A 19,402-nucleotide genomic window follows, 5' to 3' on the forward strand; every position below is an offset into this window, starting at 1 on the left:
GCAATATGCTGAACCTCGCCCGCTTGATCAATTCAATTCAATTCAATATCTCTTCGCGTTTATTACGTTGCATTGCGCTCTTCAAATTTTGTGAAGACTAATAAGGAATGAAGGGTATACGACATATGCCTTCTGATTAATTGTAGTCATTGTCATTTAGCTTTTGCTGTGTATGATGTTGTCTATTTTTCTTTCGTTTATATTTAATTATTTTTAAATCGAGTCATGGCTTAAGTGATAAACTAACTATCGTACCAGTCTTTGCAAATTTCAGCGTACAACAACGCAACGGTAAAATTGACATTTTTGTGTTGTGTTACAGTCAGGGGTAAAAGTTAGGGGTAACGTAGGGGAACGCCGTCCCTTGCTTCCAGAAAATATCTGTTGCGTCCCCCCACTTTCTAATAAAATTACAATGGGCAAAGATAGGCACGAGGGACGGCATAACGTCATGCGTCCCCCTGCCTTTCCAGATCCACTTTTACTATACCATAAATTTTCTACGTAGTGCAATAGTAAGAAGTATCCATGTGCACAAGACATGCGATATCGTTAAATCCCCCCCCCCCCAAACACACACATAGTCATAGATAAAGTACAAGGGCACTACACATGCAGATATAAAGTACAGGTACGTTCTTTTTTATTTTCGTATCAGTCGATAAATAAATCAAAGTCGCTTTGTTACCCCCTTGGTAAGTTTGTAAATACTCAATGAATAATCCCTAAAAGTATGAGCGTCCAGCTCCTTCGGAAACTGACGTGGCTTTACGTATACTATAACCATCTTTTTTTTCTTTTTTTTTTTGCGTTCCATAGTTATATGCAGAATTTTGAGAAAAATAGTTAGGCTACGTGATCTGTGGTAGAAGTAAGTAATCCTGTAATATTTTCTTCTGGTCTGTACAAAGAGGAAGAAGAAGAAAAAGAAGAAGTAACGGGTGCAGTGCGGACCCAGCTGTAAAATACAAGCAAGAGCAAGTGGTTAATAACAGGTGTAGAATGGCATCTCAAATATTTATGTTGTGTGTATATTACATTTCTACAAAATTGTTTCGTGCATAATTTGTATCCTGTCATGCATTAGGATTTTGTGAAACATTACAGCTTTTATCTTCAGTTTAGTATCCATCATGATATGGTTATCTGACATTTTCAACTTCATTTCATATTTACGTGCGATGAACACGCAAATACTTGCGTGAAAATAAAAAATCGGGTAAACTTTACAATAGATGATACAGCTAAACATCGATAAGTAGGACCGCTTAAAGGGTATAGTCAAGTAGAATAGAATAAGATAGGGATACGTAGGGTAGGGTTGAGTTAGCTTAACATCAAGGTCGTTTTGACCCATTTTCTTAAAATAAATGGAGGGTAATTTCGAGTTTCTGCGTGATAGTGGATACCAACTACAAAGTTAACACAAAAATCTTTACACCTTAAGCTTTCTATGCATAATTCACGAACTGTAAAGAGAAGAAAATGTATATATATATATATATATATATAGATAGATATATATCCGGATATCCTTATTTTCAGAATATTGTGTTGACGCGGATTCGCCCACCTTTGCATAGATTTACGGTATTTATTCTGAAGTTGGTCATCCGCCCATTTTTTGGCTAAAAGCGTAATAATTGGTTCCTTTCTGTACCAATGTTTAATATTCGCATACTATTGCCGTGCGAATAAAGGCGGGTTAGAACCCCGCAGGGCACGTTGTTTTCTGTCTTTATTACAGCTAAATGGGAAAGTGGGCCTGTATTCTAGATCCTTGCCACCATATTGGTTATGTTTCTTACGTTGAAAAGTATGATTTTCTGCACGTTTCTTTACAGTTATTTGCTTTTCCGCATTTTCTACAATTTATTTTTAGATTTATTAAGCCATGATTTTTACTGATTATCACCAGCTATGATTCCAAAACAAATGCTCATTATATACCCATGATCCTACCATCAAGTAACCTTGCGCCAAGTAGTTCCCTCCGCTTGCCATATAGTTCCATGTTTAGAACCGTTTATATAAGAAAATGAACACAGCTTTCGCTATCCTTATACGGTGCTGGTATAGTTTTGGCGCACCACATTTTGGAAGATTTACAGGTGAAATTGAATACTTTGTATGAAAAGATATATTCATAAGGAACATATTTCTGCAGGCGACAAAATTTTATACGAAGTAGTACAGCTGTGTTTCAGGTTTACAAGTGTAGGGCCGCTATTGTAAAATCATTACAAGTGTTTTACGTTGGATAAAATAAGTGAGTGTATATGAAAGATGACTCTATTAGATGTTATTTTCCGCTGGCTCTGTATTTCTGCAAAGTGTACAGGCGCTTTATTTTATGTTTACAAGTGGAACGTTACTAGTGGCCCTACTAGTAGTTACGATCGAAATAGCAAAAAAGCTGGACAAAACTCCAAAAATAAACTCTATCACTGAAACGTACGTCTATAGTATTTTAGTAGGAGAATGTCACTCTATGTGGAACAGATCTGTTTTTCGTCCTGGCATCACTCGTTCCTGAGAAAACACCTGCCAAAAGTAGATGGTTGGCCGTCCTTGTAAAAATGCTTTTCATGTGTGGTAGTATGACGGACCTGTTACTGTTAAGTACGTTGATAGTTATGAAATACTAAATATTAGTATTTTTGATCAGAATAATAACAATCCTTTGAGGCCAATAGGAGGCCTCTGAAGCATTTTGTATGCGCACTGGGGGAATTTTTACAATACTATATTCAAAATCAATGCTTTGCTATATATTTGTAGACTTTTAAAATTTTCCTAGCAAGTCCAGGGTTTCATTTTCATTTTAATATTTTCTGTGGTCTCTCAATTAATGATTTTTGTTAGAATTTGCTGCTACTACCTGCTATCTTGCAAACGAAGCAAGCTTCAGTGAGTCTGGGCGCGCGCTCAGTACTCACAGAGACTGACTGCTAGACCCTTTGTGTTGTGTCGTATTACTACTTACACAAGTCTTCACGCACATGCCAAATCGCTTTAGTATTTACTATACTCGTAGCTCCTCTGTTTTGTTCTCAAATATGCATGTTGCGAGATAGTTTCAGGCCTGTAAACAGTTCTTACACGGACTGACTTTTTGTTAAATTTATTATTCATGTTTAAATGTAATTTTTCGTTATTGTCCAAAAACACTTTTATTTTGTTTATAATGATATCTTTACTCTGCATGTAATTTTAATAACATTATCATAAGTTCTAATTTTTTTTTCATAACAACCCAAGATGGTATTTGTACACCTGATTTTGAAAATGTCATTTGTTTTTCGCCACCTATATAGGCAACCCGCATAATTGACCATAAATTACTATTCGTTTCACAGCAGAACAATCGAAAATAGCCTAATGGGCCTTCAAAAAATACCATATCGACAAAAACGAGCTTTCAATACGCCCACAAATAGTTTCACCGCATTTTCTCATCATTCCGACCACTGTGCGGCGGTTAAAATCGTCTGCAATCACCTTTGTGCTTCGTTCTTCAGAGATCAGCACAATTTCAATGCGCTTTTCATGCGTCAAGACCATCTTTTGCTATTAAGTCACTTCAGTAATACAAACAAAGAAAGAGTCATAACTTTGTAATGGTTAGCACTAGAGCAAAAATAACAATACTATTTATTTTCCACTAAAATTTGCTGTTAAAATGACTTACCACATAGTGTAGTTTCCGTTTAAGACAGTTGCGTGAAATGCAAGATGGTGGACTTCAAAATGGCGGACGTCATTGTTATGTCTCCTCAGACATTTTCCTCACCTGCATTGTTACTTTGGTCATATTCTGCAGCATTTATCACTTATAAGGGTATTTCTAGACTTTTGGATCACCCTGTACTATGAGCCTTAAAGTTCGAGCAGTTGTCTGTAGCCCCCTCCCCTCACAAAATGGGACATTTCTCCGTTTTCCTGAAAACCTATCAGACTATTTCTATTGCGGAAAAGATGAGCTATTCAAATAAAAAAAGGGACCGCGGTGGCTCAGTGGTAGAGCGTTCACTTTTGGTGCGTGGGTTTCCTCGAGGAACTCCCATTTCCTCCCGCTTTGGTTATTCCACCATTTCATTCAATTCTCATTATCACCGTCTCCTTTAGCCTAGCTGGCATAAGCGTCGGAACTAAAAGATTTCATTTCGAATAAAAAGAGGACATCAGTAACGGTAGTCGCAAGTGCATTTGTCTATGGAATAACTGGAGTAAGTTTCAGCGTGCAGCTCCGACCAGAGTCGAGGAATTGATTTTAACAGTATTACATGCTGCGCAACAAGTCGGTCATATTTTCATCATGAAACAGAGGGCTGCAATCAAGTTTTGTGCAAAATTGGGAACAACGAAAATCTATGACATGTTACACAATGCCTACAGCACATTAATTAGAACAAGCATTTTCCAGCAGCACAAACGCTTTCGTGAGAGCAGGGAGTATTTGGAGGTGAACAAAAAGAAAGAATGTTTTACCACAAGAAGAGATTACAAAACTTTGAAGTCCGTGAGGAACCTTCTTGATACAAGAATCTTTCTAGCCTCCAGGGAAATCAGAAAATATCTCAAGATGCCAAGAAAGAAATGATCTAACTTGCATATTATTTCCTTCTTTTAATATATACTTCCTTTATATTATTTCGTCTTTTTAGTACTATTTTTTCCTAGTATTGAATAATAGGATGTAAGCAAGATAGATCGATCAAAATTTAAATCTTGAAATTTAACCCTTATCCGGGCAAGCGGGGTCTCCCAGACCCAATAGCTTCATATTTTTTTTCGAATTTCTCAATAACCATAAATATTTCGATGACATAAAATTCTGAATTCTTCTATCTTTAGTCGAAGTTAAAGTCATGAACATATCGAGTTGGTAAGTCCCCAGTTGCCGTCTACGTTACAAAAATAGCTTGCCCGGACAAGGGTTAAGTAACAAGTAGAAATATAAATGTAGTATAAACGAACATAAACATGTTTATCTTGTGTTGCGTAAATTACATTTGTCCTTGACGATGATCCCTGTTGATTAGCCTTCAGCTAAAATTAAGTTCTAGGATAAATATAATTATGTACACGTGGTAAGCAATCATTTTTATCATAGAATTTATGTAAATGTGCAAAGTTATAACTTTTTATAAGCATACTTGCCAAAGAAAGTGTAACATTATGTTTTCCATTTCAGGATAATCCTTAATTCTGCTCTAAAATTTTGTGTTTTTGTTTCAGAATGTATCTAAGAAGGATGAAGACATTTGAAGCATTTCAGATAAAATACAGACCATTTTCAAAATTATTTCTATCACGGATTTTTTATCCGTAATTATCATTGTTTCTTCCTTGCACTATACTTGTGCCTTTCAGTAGACTGCCAAAGGAAACAGCATGTTGCTCAGAAGGTATCCCGTTTCGTATGCAGGTAAGACATTTGATTTTTGTCAAAAACTGTGTTTATATATATACACACTAGCTGAACCTGCGCTCTCTACACAGCGCATCATTCACATATGAGGATGAATCTCCTTGTTATTCCTCACATCTGTACATGTCCCTTTACAGACACAAGTGAAAGACGTCTTGATAAAAGTCGACAAGAGATACCGTAAAGGGGAGATTTTTTCGATTACTGTTTCAATATCTCGCACCATTTGCAAGATTTGAGCCTATTTCCGGTTGAAGTTTCTAATTCATGTATAATCAATGTTTTCTTTCTACTTGCATGCAGTATATAATAAGCAATTACACAATACATACACAATTAATTATAATGTCAATGATATATGGTGTTCATTGGGCAAAACACTCCAAACAATAAAGATTCTTCTTAGACTGAAGAAATGGTTATCATTCGTTTTTCATTGTCATTTGGCCATGAAACAAATGCCTGAGAGATATGCATCCCCTGTATAGAATTATGTGGTGTTGCAATGTATAATGCGTAGGATATGATGCTTTAGTTTTTTAAATTTCAAAACTTCCAGTGTACCCGTTAAAATGAAATAAAGAAATAATGGCCATGTTTTTTAAATATTCAATTAGAACTGGACAATCTACGTAAAATTTGCAATCGATCAGTGAAAACGTCATCTTTCTAGAACCTGTAGTTTCCGAGATCTCATTGTCGAAAGGATTCGCCACAAACATATAAACGCTCACAAACATATAGTGTAAAAGTGCTCCAAAGATGACAGCACAATTCATTTGCATTGATTTTGGAGAAGGCTTATTAACATACAAAGGCTTTGAACAATCATTTTAGAAAATAAACTTTATGAAGAAAGATCTACTTAATAAATAATTTATTTCAAGTACACATACTTTAAAATATTTGTCTTTGTTAAACGTGAAATCACAAAATACCCGTAAATCAAAAGTTAGAGGTTAGAGCTCAGGTGCTTTTATTGCTATTGTAGCATTTTAATATATATATATATATATATATATATAGTATCTCAAAAATCCCCTGACATAGGGTAACTCTGATAATAACGGAGTTACCTTATATCATGGGACTATTGAGACACCCTATACAGGGCCGGATTTAGGGGTGCACGTGCACCACCACCCCTTCGTTATAAATATACACTATCTAAAATGAGAAGCTAGCAGTGAAAATAGCAACACTTTCTGAAACTTTCTGGCATTACTTTTCCGTTTGGGGCTGAAGACAAAGCAGAGCTTTGCAAAAGCAAGTCGATTTTCTTTAGGTTGAAGGAAAAGGATTCACCAATTAAAACAATATAACATTTGTCAAGTAGAAAAGAAAACAGAAGCCAGGAGAAGGGAAGAACTGCTTTTTCCTGCATATCACTTGCGACCCTTTTTAAAATACTCCTCCTCCTCCGCTCTATGTACCAGTGTTGCCAGGGGTAAAGAATATTGTTACATGTCACTTTCAAGAGTTTCAGTGTAATTGGTAGTTATTGGTGCACTCCCCTCAGAAAATCCTGGATCCGACCCTGGATATATATATATATATATATATATATATTGAGAGAGAGAGAGAGAGAGAGTATTTATTTAAAATACTTATGATAGAAATAAATTTGGCCTTAACGTCCTTATCCGACAATGGGGTTATGAAGGACAGGACCTACAGCTTAAAATGGGATCTGAACCACTACTCAGTTTCAACCGAGGGAACAATGTCCTCCGTTTGAACTCAAAGCCAGGACCCCTTTATTACAAAGGCGACAAGTCTATCAACTCATTCACGGAGAACATTTCATAAAAGTATGTATTTACTGATCTTGCATAGTAGTAAATATTTTAAGTTTCTTTCAGAAGAACGAAAAGATACACAACTGCACAAGTGAAATCACTGTATAAAGTTGCACACACAATTAAAATAAGTCGTAATACTATTAAATCTTCACTAAAACTTTTTTATTGTTTGTTTGTGGTCGTAGAATATTACTCTAATAACATTGCAAAAAATTCTTTCGAACTAGAAAATCCATTTTGTCTATTGATTTGGTCTTTTCCTTTCCTACCGAGTGATTGATTATCCTTACTGTAGTAATTAAATGTTTTTCTATTGTAATGAGAAAAAAGGTGGAATGTGCCGTTATTCTTTCATTAAAGTTGAATTGTTTTTGAAAGCCCAAAATTTCCCAGCCAAAAAAAAAAAAAAAAAAAAAATCAGAGCTCTTATGTCCTTACTTAAACTTAGTATCCTTAGGACATCTTCAGCATGTCTTAATGTACTTACGGTTTCCAACGTTACTTACTTAAGGAGCTAAATTTACACATTATTATAACTATCAAATTACACTCAGGAAAGCATCTAAGAATTTAGGTAATGGCGAAATTTTCAGTGGGAAACCTCATCTTCATCAGTAGTTTATTTATTTACATAAACAAACAGCTGTTTGAATCACATCCCATGGCTTCCATTATATAATTTATTAAAGGAGACGCAGTACACCTAATATTTTTGTGATAAAACTAGGAATGGGTCCAAGTGGGTTCAACATGTGGAATGGATCGTCGTAACTAGAGAACCATGGCATAAGATAGCCTTGCAGATCAACAAGTTGGAAACAACAATTCTTTTATTTCGGACTATGAGCAAAAGGGATAAATCAGTTATGTATGTAAGCTACCTTAGTTATAAACTATTTACTTAGAATGTTTTTAAAACTATTAGTTATTTAGCACGTTATCGACAGGCATATCTCTGCACAATACAATTGAAGTTTCAATAACGAATCGGAACGTGGACGTTAGTGTCATTTGGGCCGCGGTGGCTCAATGGTAGAGCGTTCACCTCTGGTGCTTGGGGTTCCGGGTTCGATCCCAGCCCCCTCCAAGTGGACTTTGTGGTGGACAAACATCGTGTGTGTGGGTTTCCTCGGGATTCGCCGGTCTCCTCCCACTTTCTTCATTTCACTCATTACTCATCATCACCGTGTCCTTTAGCCTAACCGGCATAACAGTGGGACGTAAAACTTAAACAAGATTTCATTTCATTTCGTTAGTGTCATCAGTATATAGTTTATGCAGGGTTGGCAAAAAACAGTTTTTATTAAAAAAAACTTTTTTTTGTTGTTGTTGTTTAAACCAGGTTTTTTGGGTTTAAATAATTTCCTCTGTATTTATATCACATATGGACAGAAACAAGTTTGTTTCGATTTTGTGTTATTATGCAACAACCAGGTTATGCTGGAAGGGGTCACATAAGCTTAAAGCGGAATTCAAACCGCTTCTCGGCTTACATTTGAGAGAAATTGTCCTCCATTTGAACTCGAAACCGGGACTAATTGGCCACAAATGCCATTAGTCCGCCGACTCACTCACGAATGATTCCTGATAAAAATACGTTGTACTAATCTTTACATACTTGTTAATATAATTGTCAGGAATCATTGCAGAAGGACAAAAAGATAAACAATTTCACAAGTGAAACTATTATACAGAATTACATATGGACAATTTCAAAATACTGCAGAGTACAGAAAAACTAATTTAGTCCGAGTTAGTTCACTACAACTTTTATCAGTCCAAGTTAAAGGAATTCAACGACTTAATTTGCATATCAGTAAGAAAAGTGAATAAATGTACGAATTATGTGAATCCACTTTGGCTCTGATCCATTTATGCATAAATAGATACCAAATATACTTCTGATTTCAATAAATGCCTCTCATGGGATCTGTATGACCCCTTCCAAAAAGTACGGCATTTCGATGTATTTTATCAATAGCAAACATTATTAAAACGAAACAATATTTAGAATTTTTCTTTGAATGCAATTGCATAACAATAACAACAAACTATAAAAAAAAAAAAAAAAAAAAATCACAAAAGAAATATTTGCTTTTGTAGTATAATGAGTGGGGAATTTAGAACTGAATATATCATAATACGAATATTATACGGGAGTAAAACGTGATAACCCACAAATGTGTGTTCATCAAGATTTTACGAACACTTACACTTTTACCAACATTTTTCGTTTTTTTTTTTTTTTTTGTTTTTTTTTTTTTTTTGTTTTGTTTTGTTTTAAACCAGTAGGTTCTTTTGAGGAAAAAAAAAACAGCTGGTTTAAACCACTTTGGTTTAAACCAGCCAATCCTGAGTTTATGTATTTTGTTTTCAGGCTGTTACAACTAAGCTTAACCGTACTTAAAGTTAAGTTTCATTATATAAAGAAGCCATGAGTTATGTTTGAAACAGCAATGCGTTTATGTAAATAAATAGGCAACTGATGAAGGTGGGGCATCAATAAAAAATTCAGGGTGTCTACCGGTCAGGGAAAGTCGAGGAAATTTTTGTTATGAATCACGGAAAAAGTATTTGCCTATAGCTTTTATATTGGGAGTGTTGTTAGCTGGTCATATCATCCAATACCTTCTAGATATTCTGGAAAAGTACGTCGTATATTGATTAGGCCACAGAGACCAAGTTCCTGGAATATTTTCTGGTTTATACTTTGTAGTGTATTGTGGTGGTTGGTGGGATTTTCCTGCTCCCAAAATTGGGATAGTGGAAGCCGTAGCTAAAGACCATCATATATACCGACATCAGTTAAAAATGATAAGGCTATTTAGAGTGGAAGCTTATCGGAATATACAGGGCTGTTATAAAGCCCTTGCTATAAAACAATTGCTTATAACTTTTTTAAAATACTTTATATTGCAGTGAATAAATGTTAAGATCTTGATTGAGACTTACATTTTGTATAATCATCCATAGATACCATCGCCACACCTCTAGCTGGGCTCCATTGATATCCATACATTTCTGCAACCTCCGGCAAAATCCGTGGATGCTATTCCGTCTGGCATCGTCAGAAATGTCATGGATCACTTCGCTAATCTTAGCTTTCAGGCGCTTCAAGTCCTTTGATTTTTCCGCATACGTCTGTGTCTTAACGTGACCCCATAACCAAAAATCACAGGGTGCCAAACCGAGGGACCTGAAGGGCCAAGGGGTGGGGCCTTGCACCCAATCCACCTGCCAGGTAACTCACGGTCAAGGTAGTCACTGACGAGTTGTACAAAATGTGTGTGTGGAAGGGGGAGGGGATCCGTGTTGGTGGTAGTGTATGCGATCCTTGATTCCCAGCCTAACCAATCCGGGTATCAGGAAATTTGTAAGCATTTGAAGGTATGTCTCCCCTGTCACAATGTTTTCGTTGAAGAAAAACGGACCTATGAGATGGTCCATGGATACGACATACCATTCATTCACTTTTGGGCTATCTCTTTCGTGCGGTTCATATTCAGGAGGATTTTCAGTTCCCCAAACAAGGCAGTTGTGCGTGTTTACCCCCCCCCTACCCCCCAGAAACATGGAAAGTTGTCTCATGTCAGAACGTGAGTAACCGGAGTAGTTCCCTGTCATCATCCAGTCTTTTCAGCATCAGGTCACAGAACTCCAGTCTCGTGTTTTGATCTTCTGTCAGTTCATGCACAAATTTAATCGTGTACGGTTTGGCTTTGAAATGTTCACGCATTATCTTGCGCGTTGTTGACCAAGGGATTCCGAACTCCAGCGACCGCCGCGGAATCGGTTTTCTTGAACTTCTTTCTAGGCTGTTGGCAACCCTTCGCACCGTATTTGGGCTCACTGGCAGCCGACCATATAACTAACTCGTTATACACAGGTCCTCAGTCATAATTATAGCTAGATTATATTAATGAAATCACTTAAAACAGTTTATGTTGCGTTTAGCTTTCCTGGCCTTTATTGTGGCACACACTTATTGAAATAAATACACACCTTCATGATTATGCGTATATCTCTTTTATGATGGTTCTTGAATTATATCGTTTATTTACAAAACGTTGCTACGACAACGTAAAAACAAAGACTTATCACAAATCATCAGATTAGAATCAATTTTGATTCTCTTTCCTTTTTCGTATTTTTTTTTTCTTCTTCTTCAAACTGGTTAGTGCATATTTTAAAATCATACATTGCCCAGAAATATAAGAAAAGATATTTAAAATTACACTGAAAATACAAGATGTCGTTGCAACCACTTCTTTGCATATCACAAACACTCCCAGTGCCAACTCTTTATACTCCCGACATGAGGAGGCTTTTTATTATTATTATTATTATTATTATTATTATTATTATTTGCACTTGTCTGAAGTTTCTCTGCACCAACACACCTGATTTCAATTCTGTATAGCAACACACTTGTACTTTCTCTTGTAGCGTCGTCAACCAAAAATTTACAGATCATCGTACAATTTAAAATGAATTTCACTGCAATATCGTTATTATTTTTTTTTTTTTTTTTAAGTTACAAGCATTTGTTTTAAAGCAAGGACTTTATAAGAGCCTTGTACGTTATTTTTCAAGAGTTATACTCAGAAACCTGATAGCAACAAAGTTAAGGAAAATCGGAAAAGGAGCAGGGAAAGTCAGGATTCATGAGTGTAATTTAATAATTTTTGACTTTCTTCTCTCACAATTACCACTGCCGTGTTGATATTCTATAAGTTGAATCGTGCATTTACGGAATGGCCACATTTAACTATACTACAACACCAGAGCAGAGAGTGTTGTAGTACTCTCCTTGCTCTTTGTAAATGGTTCCCTACGAAAGTTGTTTGTTTCTCATGATATTTTCAGTGATGTATTAGATGATACATCTTTCATTTTAATAATATAACCTCGTTGGGGAGCACAATCACGCAGTGGTAAAGCGCTTATCTCTGGCATGTAATGCCCGTGGTTCGATCCCCGACCAAGTAAGTTTGTGGTGGACAACATTGTGTCCGTGGGTTTTCTCTATGTACTCCCATTTCCACCCACTTCTTCATTCAACCAGTTCCGTCACCATTCACTTGGCGTTATTCATCCGTTTCGCTTAGTCTAACTGGCATAATCATAGGATATTAACCTGAAAGATTTCATTTCATATAGCCTCGTGGATGAACGGGACCCTAAACTCAAATCTACTACACTCCACCTTTTAGTTCAAAATTATCGATTGACTCTCCAGAGGTCCATAACAGAAGGCCATGCCATTCAATGCTCTCTCTGACTTGTTTAATGCTTTTATCTCCAATCGTTTGTAAACTAACTATTAGACTATATCTGAAACTCCCAGTGTATTTTCAAATTTCCATCTACAGCTACTGTGTTGTTATTATGTATTCTACTGAAAACGTTCTGTGTTTCAGGACATATCACGAGACATATCAGAGGCTTATTGCAGTGGATCACTAATCACGATTGGATCCGTTATCTGCCTAGAGTATGTGGTGGGCTGGTATCTGCCCTCTTACCTGCAATACATATCGGAGTGCTTTATATGTTTTGGAGCAATTACGCTCGGTATGTGGACAAGCGTCACTGCACCTGTTCGTGTTGGGACACTGTCTTTAAAGGTAACTACTAGAATTAACTGATTTTATAGTCGTACGACGTTTCATACTAGTTTCTCCATATGTTATTTCCAGCTTTGGATACAGAAGACAGTATATCGACATTGCAGAATGAAGCATTGAAGTCTACAATCTTGTTGAAATAGACCTGGAAACCCACCTATCTTTGAAAAACCCCCTACACTTTTACCTATAATCGGAATTAAATGAAACGAATGTGGATTTTTTTGGACACTGAATTTTTAAAAAAAAATTAAAGTCAAAGTACAGGGTAGAGCAGAGCAACTTCCTTATTTGAATTGGACCCTTGAAGCGGTAGTTGTTCCGAGCAGGGGGGTAGGCACATTCGAGAAGGCGGGGCGTAAAGTTGTAGCTCTGCTTGGTTTAGTTAGCATCATAGAATGAACGAAGGTGGAGCACGTGTTCGCTGTCGAGACATACTTTTGTAACGGTCGCTCAATCATCGCCACGCAACATGCATTCCATACTCTTTTCAATATTGCGTCCCGTGGTCGTGTTCCTGGCCGGCAGTCGATTGTTTCATGGGTAAACAACTTCAGGAAAACTGGTGGTGTGAAGAAAGAAAGAAAAAAAAAACTGGGCTTCCACGAACAGCAAGGTCACCCCAAAACATTGACATGGTAAGGCTTTCTGCTTTGCGATTCCCTCAGCGCTCTGCCCGCAATCATGCAGCTGCTGTTGGGTTGTCTGCTCGCTCTGTGAAGCGAATCCGTCATAAAGAACTGAAATTTCATCCCTATAAATTGGCTGTGGTGCAGGAACTTAATCCATGCGGTTTTGTTGGTCGGGAAAATGTATGTGAGGTGTTTCTTAGCAAGCCTTATGATACACTTGTTTCTTCAGTGATGACGCTCTCTTCCATCTTTAGGAATCTGTAGAACCCTGGCTCACCTGAAGAACAACATTCGTCAAGCTATAGTCAGTATAGTCGTCGATATGCTGGAAAGAGTTGAACAAACTTCCGAGCTCGATTAACGCAGTGTATTGAAAATAATGGACGAGATCTGCCTGATATCATCTTTAAAACTGTGTGAACATAAAATGTAAATGTTGTACTCGATATTGTTCAAAGAATTAAATATATATCTGCATTACTTTTTTAAACTTAAATCTCTAAATAAGCGAGTTGTTCTGCCCCACCCTGTATTAGAATTTCCAACGTACGGTCGCCAGAATTTGGCCTTCTACAGCAAGGTGAGTGGCCAAGATTTTTTGAACAAGACTGAGCATTGGTGGTGCCGCAGGCTATAAGAATGTGTGTGTGTGTGTTTTTCCTTAATAATTTTTAGTACCTTGTTTTCGTTCACTATTTCAATCCCAATCAATATGAGTAATTCTTACAATAACGTTGACTACCTATGCAATTTTTATTTTTCAGTAGAGCGCTTATCTCTGGTGCATGGGGTCTTTAGTTCGATCCCAGCTCACCATTACGTAGATTTTCTCGGGGCTTTCCCACTTTCTTCATTCCACCATTTCCTTCATTTTTCATCCTCACTGTCTTCTTTAGCGTAGCCGGCATAACCATGATGTAAAACTCAAAGATTTCATTCCTTTTTTCCAGATTATTTGTTTCTATGGGGAAGTAATTATTATTCGTTTTTTCCTGAAATGATCTGAAATTTATTGGCAAAGTCTAGTGACATTTCCCTTTATTTCTCAAAATGGATTTGTATTATATATAAATGCAATATTACGTAGATTTGATAGTGACGGGGGAATATCAAGAAGTTCGTGCAGTCACCTAGAAGGAATCCACTCTGGAGAACTCTTGACACCATGATGGTATTAGTCCTTTTCTATGTAGTAATCGTGCCTAACGACACATTTTTGCCAGCGGTTCTTGACTTTCCATAAGCTCGGTTTTAAAAGTCTGTAGTTTGGCTTTGAAACCACAGTTCAGCCTCAGAAATGGCGTCATCCCTATTGTCAAAATAGCGTCCTCAGTGGATGATTCATTTGTCGGAAGAGAAAGAAGTCACTTGGTGCTAGGTCTGGGAAGTAAGAGAGTGCGGCAATATTTCATATCCTAATTCCACTGCCTTCATTGTGGGTGCATGGGCGGAATGAGCTGGTGCATTGTCTGCCAACAGCAGCACTTTTTTGTGACCAATCCACTATATTTCTTCAGTTCCTCTCGTAACTCAGAAAAGGGTAATAATTGGTACTAGTAATAGTTTGTCCTTGTGTTAGTAATCTGTCATAATGACCCCTTCACAGTCGCAGAAAACGAAAAGCATCGACTTGGCGGCAACTTCTGCACTCGTACATTTTTAGGGTTGGGGGTGGAGGGGTGATCCATTGTTAGCTCATTTCCGTTGTTTCTGGGTCATAAACCCAACTTCCATCTATTGTCGCTAGTATGTTGAAAAAGTCCTCTTCGTCCACTTCACAGCGATGCAACATTTCTCTTGCGATTTCTCTCGTGGAAAAGTGTGAGCAGTCGTGGAACCCACCGTGCTGACACTTCCTGAAGATGCAGCTGGTTGTGAATGATATTCCAGGTAGGCCATAACTTATGCCTGTTGAACACATATAACACTTTCAATGGTTATCCTTCTGTCTTCCATTATGATCTTTCCAACTTTCTCCGTCAAGGCTGCATTATCAGTGAAAGATGGTGTTCCAGATCTAGAGGTGTCCGCGTTGGTCATGGTCCACTTTAGAATTGCAGTTTCTCCTTGGATACCATCTCATAGGCTTTCATCTCTTCGTGGATGTGCTTTGCTGATTTCCCGTGAAGATGGAGGAACTTAATGACACTCCGTGCCTCAAGCTTTTCTGTCATCACACTGTCAGTGAGTTACTTGAAAAAAAAAAATGTTCAAACGAGTCCAGAATTTGCATGGTTAACATACAAGGATCTAACTATAAAATGCATTTCTGAGAGGGTTCGTAGTTTGTCACCTTCTAGGTGATTGCACGAACTTTTTGATACTCCCTCTAATTATTAAAAGAAGATATCATTAAATTTAACTTTTGTGCACTAAGAGACATTTAAATAGATTTGAGAAGAAATCAGTAAAATCAAACAATTAAAATTCCAACTCATTTCAAAGAAAATAATAATAATTCTCCATATAAAGCAATGGACTATAAAACGAAGATAGCGCAGGTATTCAGCACCGTTAAACCTCCAAGAAGACGCCCTTCTTTTTATTAACTCCCTGCATAAGATGGGGCCTCTGGTTCATTCCAGCCCACGCCAAGTGAACTTTGTGGTTGACAAACACTGTGTGTGTGGGTTTTCTCGGAGTTCTCCCGTTTCCTCCCACTTTCTTCATTCCACCATTTCATTCATTTCTCATCATCACCGTCTCCTTTAGCCTAGCCGGCATAACCATGGGACGTAAAACTTAAAGATTTCATTTTTTTTTCCCTGCATAAGCATACAGGAGCTTAAAGTTTCACTCCAAGTGTATATGGTACTTTATTTCTCTGTAACTATTGGCCGAATCTGAACCAAATTTGGTGGGTAAATAGCCCATGGTCTAAGGTAGTAGTTTCAACCGGTGTGTCACGCAGTTGCATTGACTGTGTCGCGAAATTTTAGAATCAAAAAATCATGAAAGATTTAATAATTACTTAAAATTTTCAGTTGTACCAAAAATCCTTAGCACTATGTACAGTCATTACTTTATAGATACTTACAGGCTTATACTATTATAATTTGTATTATTGTGATTAATCAAAAATCAGCAAGTCTGTCGCGCTCAGGGGCGTCATTTAGGGGGGGCATCCCCCCAAGAGTTTGAGGAATACATACTTTAATCGATTGTCTACTAATATATTAGTACAAAACGTGAAAGTCTTATGTCGGTGGTGCTCTTGCCCTCCTCACACGAAGTCGTCTGAAATGACACTCCGCGCTGTTGTGGGTGTTCAGTAAAGTGTGTTGTGAGTCATAAAAGGTTGGGAACCACTGGTCTAAGGAATAAAATTTGCTATATTTGCTGGCCGAGCTCGGACAGAGACAGGTTGTTCTTGGCTCGCTTTGTATATGGTACTTTTATTTCTTTGTAATCCCTAACCGGATTTGAAAGAAACTCGATGGGTAAGTGGACTGTCATCTAAGAAATAAAGCTTGCTCTATATGATGGCCAAACTTGGCCAAGGAGAGGCTCTGCTCGGCTGAGCTCGGATCGGTTTGACTTGTGGTACTTTATTTTTCGGCAATTACTGGCCGAATATTAACCAAATCTAGTGGACAAGTAGCCCATGGTCTAAGATATAACAATTGCTATATTTGATGGCCGGGTTCGGCTTGATTCGCTTTTTGTGTCATATGTTATTTCTCGGTAATTACTGGCCGGATGTGAGCGAAATTGGGCGGGCAAGTAGTCCATCGTCAAAGAAATAAAACTCAGACTTGAGTGAACTGAGCAGACGCTGATAGTGTAAAAGAGCGATCTTCTGTTTCCAAAGATGGCAAATTGTTGGCACTCAGTTATGTTTTGCAAGCGTGATTAAAATGGTAAGTATGTTGGATGTGTCATGAGGGACTGTCCAAGGTAACGATGACCTACAAAACTCAGGGCAAAACGAGATCGGCGAAGAAGAACAGTGGTCGGAAGAAAACTTTCAGTGACATCTCCTGCCGAGCATTAAAGCGGATTGTCACTTTGAACCACCGTGCGAGTACGGTGCAAGTGACGGAGGAATATCAAGAGGCTCCCACAGAGAATAAAGAGGCTCCCGCAGCCTCTGTTGATAATAACAGTCCCCCTATATGACATAGACATTTGGAATCGGGTTACACGGGCGAAACATCTGATAAGGGATCGTAACACTTCAACGTGACCCATTGGTGCTAGGAACAAACAACATGAACAGCTGATGATTAGAAACGTGTTATATAGTTGGATGAGTCACTGTTTACCTCGTTTCAAAACACAGGCCGCGTTTATGTATAGCGGACGCCCAAAGAACTATGATCCGCAGTATTTTCGGATGGCAGCATTATGTGATACTGTGGGTTTCAATATCCTGGTTTTCAGTAGGGACTAGTCGCGTCACTGTCCATGATTCTATCGCCATTTTAGAGCACATATTCATACTATACTCCAATGTTGTTTCAAGGCAATTATGTCATTTTCGAGGGTAATAATGCGCTGGAACTTTACGCCGTGGTTCAAAGACAATCGGAATGATGTAAGCTATTGTTTAAATAATATGAAAAATAATAGGTTAACTTTGAATATTAATAATTGAGGGAGCCAAAAATATAGAAAAGACAAAGCATTTCCTCCTTCCTTAATTCATAAAAATCTCGGGTAAAACTAAAGTAAAAGGCAAGTGTTTCTATGTGTTCCTTTTCTTTTCGACAAAATACATAGCTTTATTTACATATAATTATAGGATTCAGTTTATGAGACAAATGACGTTGCAGAGAGAACTAGTTAACAGAAAAGTCAGCTTTCTGTAATTACGTGGAAGATCAAACGTTAAGCTTTAGACTCAGAAATGACGGTCTTTTTGCATACAGAAAAAATACAACTTACATCCAGGAATAAGGTTGTCTCTCAGTACCCCCAATTATGTCGTTTCTTTCCATGTTGCCTTTGTCGGATATTGCGGAACGCTTCCTCTGGGTTGACCGTTTGAGCAGGGGATGAGAATCCGAATACTCTTTTCGTCTCTTGCGCACCTTTTTTATATTATTTTATTTATATATTGCACACTATTTTGAATAATGAGGGTCTGTAATTACTTTTTTTTAAGTTCTCTAATGTCTCAAATTGTACGCGACCATCTTCAGGCGTGTGCCAGAAACTGATTAACTCTAAACATATTTAATCTACTTAACTAAATATTTTAAAATTCATTTTCTTGTCATTAAGATAATCACCAAATCTACAAAATATTTCTTTCTAGAAAATTCCATGTTGTTCAGTTTCAAGACAATGCAAAATAATACCGTTCACTGGAATCTCTTTTTCACATTGTAATAAAAATTATTAGTATATCTTATATAAAATATGATTTTTCGTAATTTTCACTTTGTCCTTATAATTTCGTTGCACTATCAAGTAACTATTTTCTATAGAAAAAGTGAAGCATAAAAATCAAGTCTAGGTATGCTTTTCAATTCGTCTTATGGAAAATGTGACATGTGAAGCAGTGGCCACTCTTGAGGAAAAGTCTCATCGGTAAAAATTTAAATTATACCGCTACGATAAGGGAAGAATGTTACGTTATCCAAGCTTTATTCCTATAGCGTGTAACGATAAAATATAAATCTTTACCAATTTGACTTCCTTCAAGATTTACCACTCTAAAGCCTTCATGGTTTACAATAAATAATGAGAAAGTACAAGATTAGCATAAATGATTCATTCGTTTTGAAAAGGTTATCTTTTCAAAAGTATTACACGTACACACATGAAAAATATATGGAAAAAAAATTATACTCCCTCTACAAATGTTCAATATGTGCCTCTTTGGTGGCACAACACACGTCCAGACGATACTCAAGCTCATTCCATACATTTTGTAGCATAGCCCTGTCAATTGTCTGCACT

The 19,402-nt window shown here is 37.2% G+C and overlaps 1 protein-coding gene across 4 annotated transcripts in view; it reads left to right on the forward strand.

Annotated features, from left to right (window-relative positions):
- The first annotated feature begins 850 nt into the window (after positions 1 to 850).
- LOC145678791 (uncharacterized) overlaps positions 851 to 19,402 on the forward strand; it is a 45,358-nt gene continuing 26,806 nt past the window's right edge. For 2 of the 4 annotated variants that reach the window (XM_081749298.1, XM_081749301.1), the window contains exons 1-3: positions 851 to 995; positions 5,242 to 5,431; positions 12,657 to 12,863. In XM_081749298.1, the coding sequence (XP_081605424.1) occupies positions 5,398 to 5,431; positions 12,657 to 12,863 (241 nt within the window). In that variant the 5' untranslated portion in view covers positions 851 to 995; positions 5,242 to 5,397. Of the gene's footprint in view, positions 1,026 to 1,059; positions 1,220 to 5,241; positions 5,432 to 12,656; positions 12,864 to 19,402 lie in introns of those variants that run through there. The other 2 variants (XM_081749299.1, XM_081749300.1) reach the window with 2 other exon arrangements.

This window comes from Thermobia domestica, chromosome 2 (genome assembly GCF_964235325.1).
Source record: "Thermobia domestica chromosome 2, izTheDome1.hap1.1, whole genome shotgun sequence".
Classification (NCBI taxonomy): Eukaryota; Metazoa; Arthropoda; class Insecta; order Zygentoma; family Lepismatidae; genus Thermobia; species Thermobia domestica.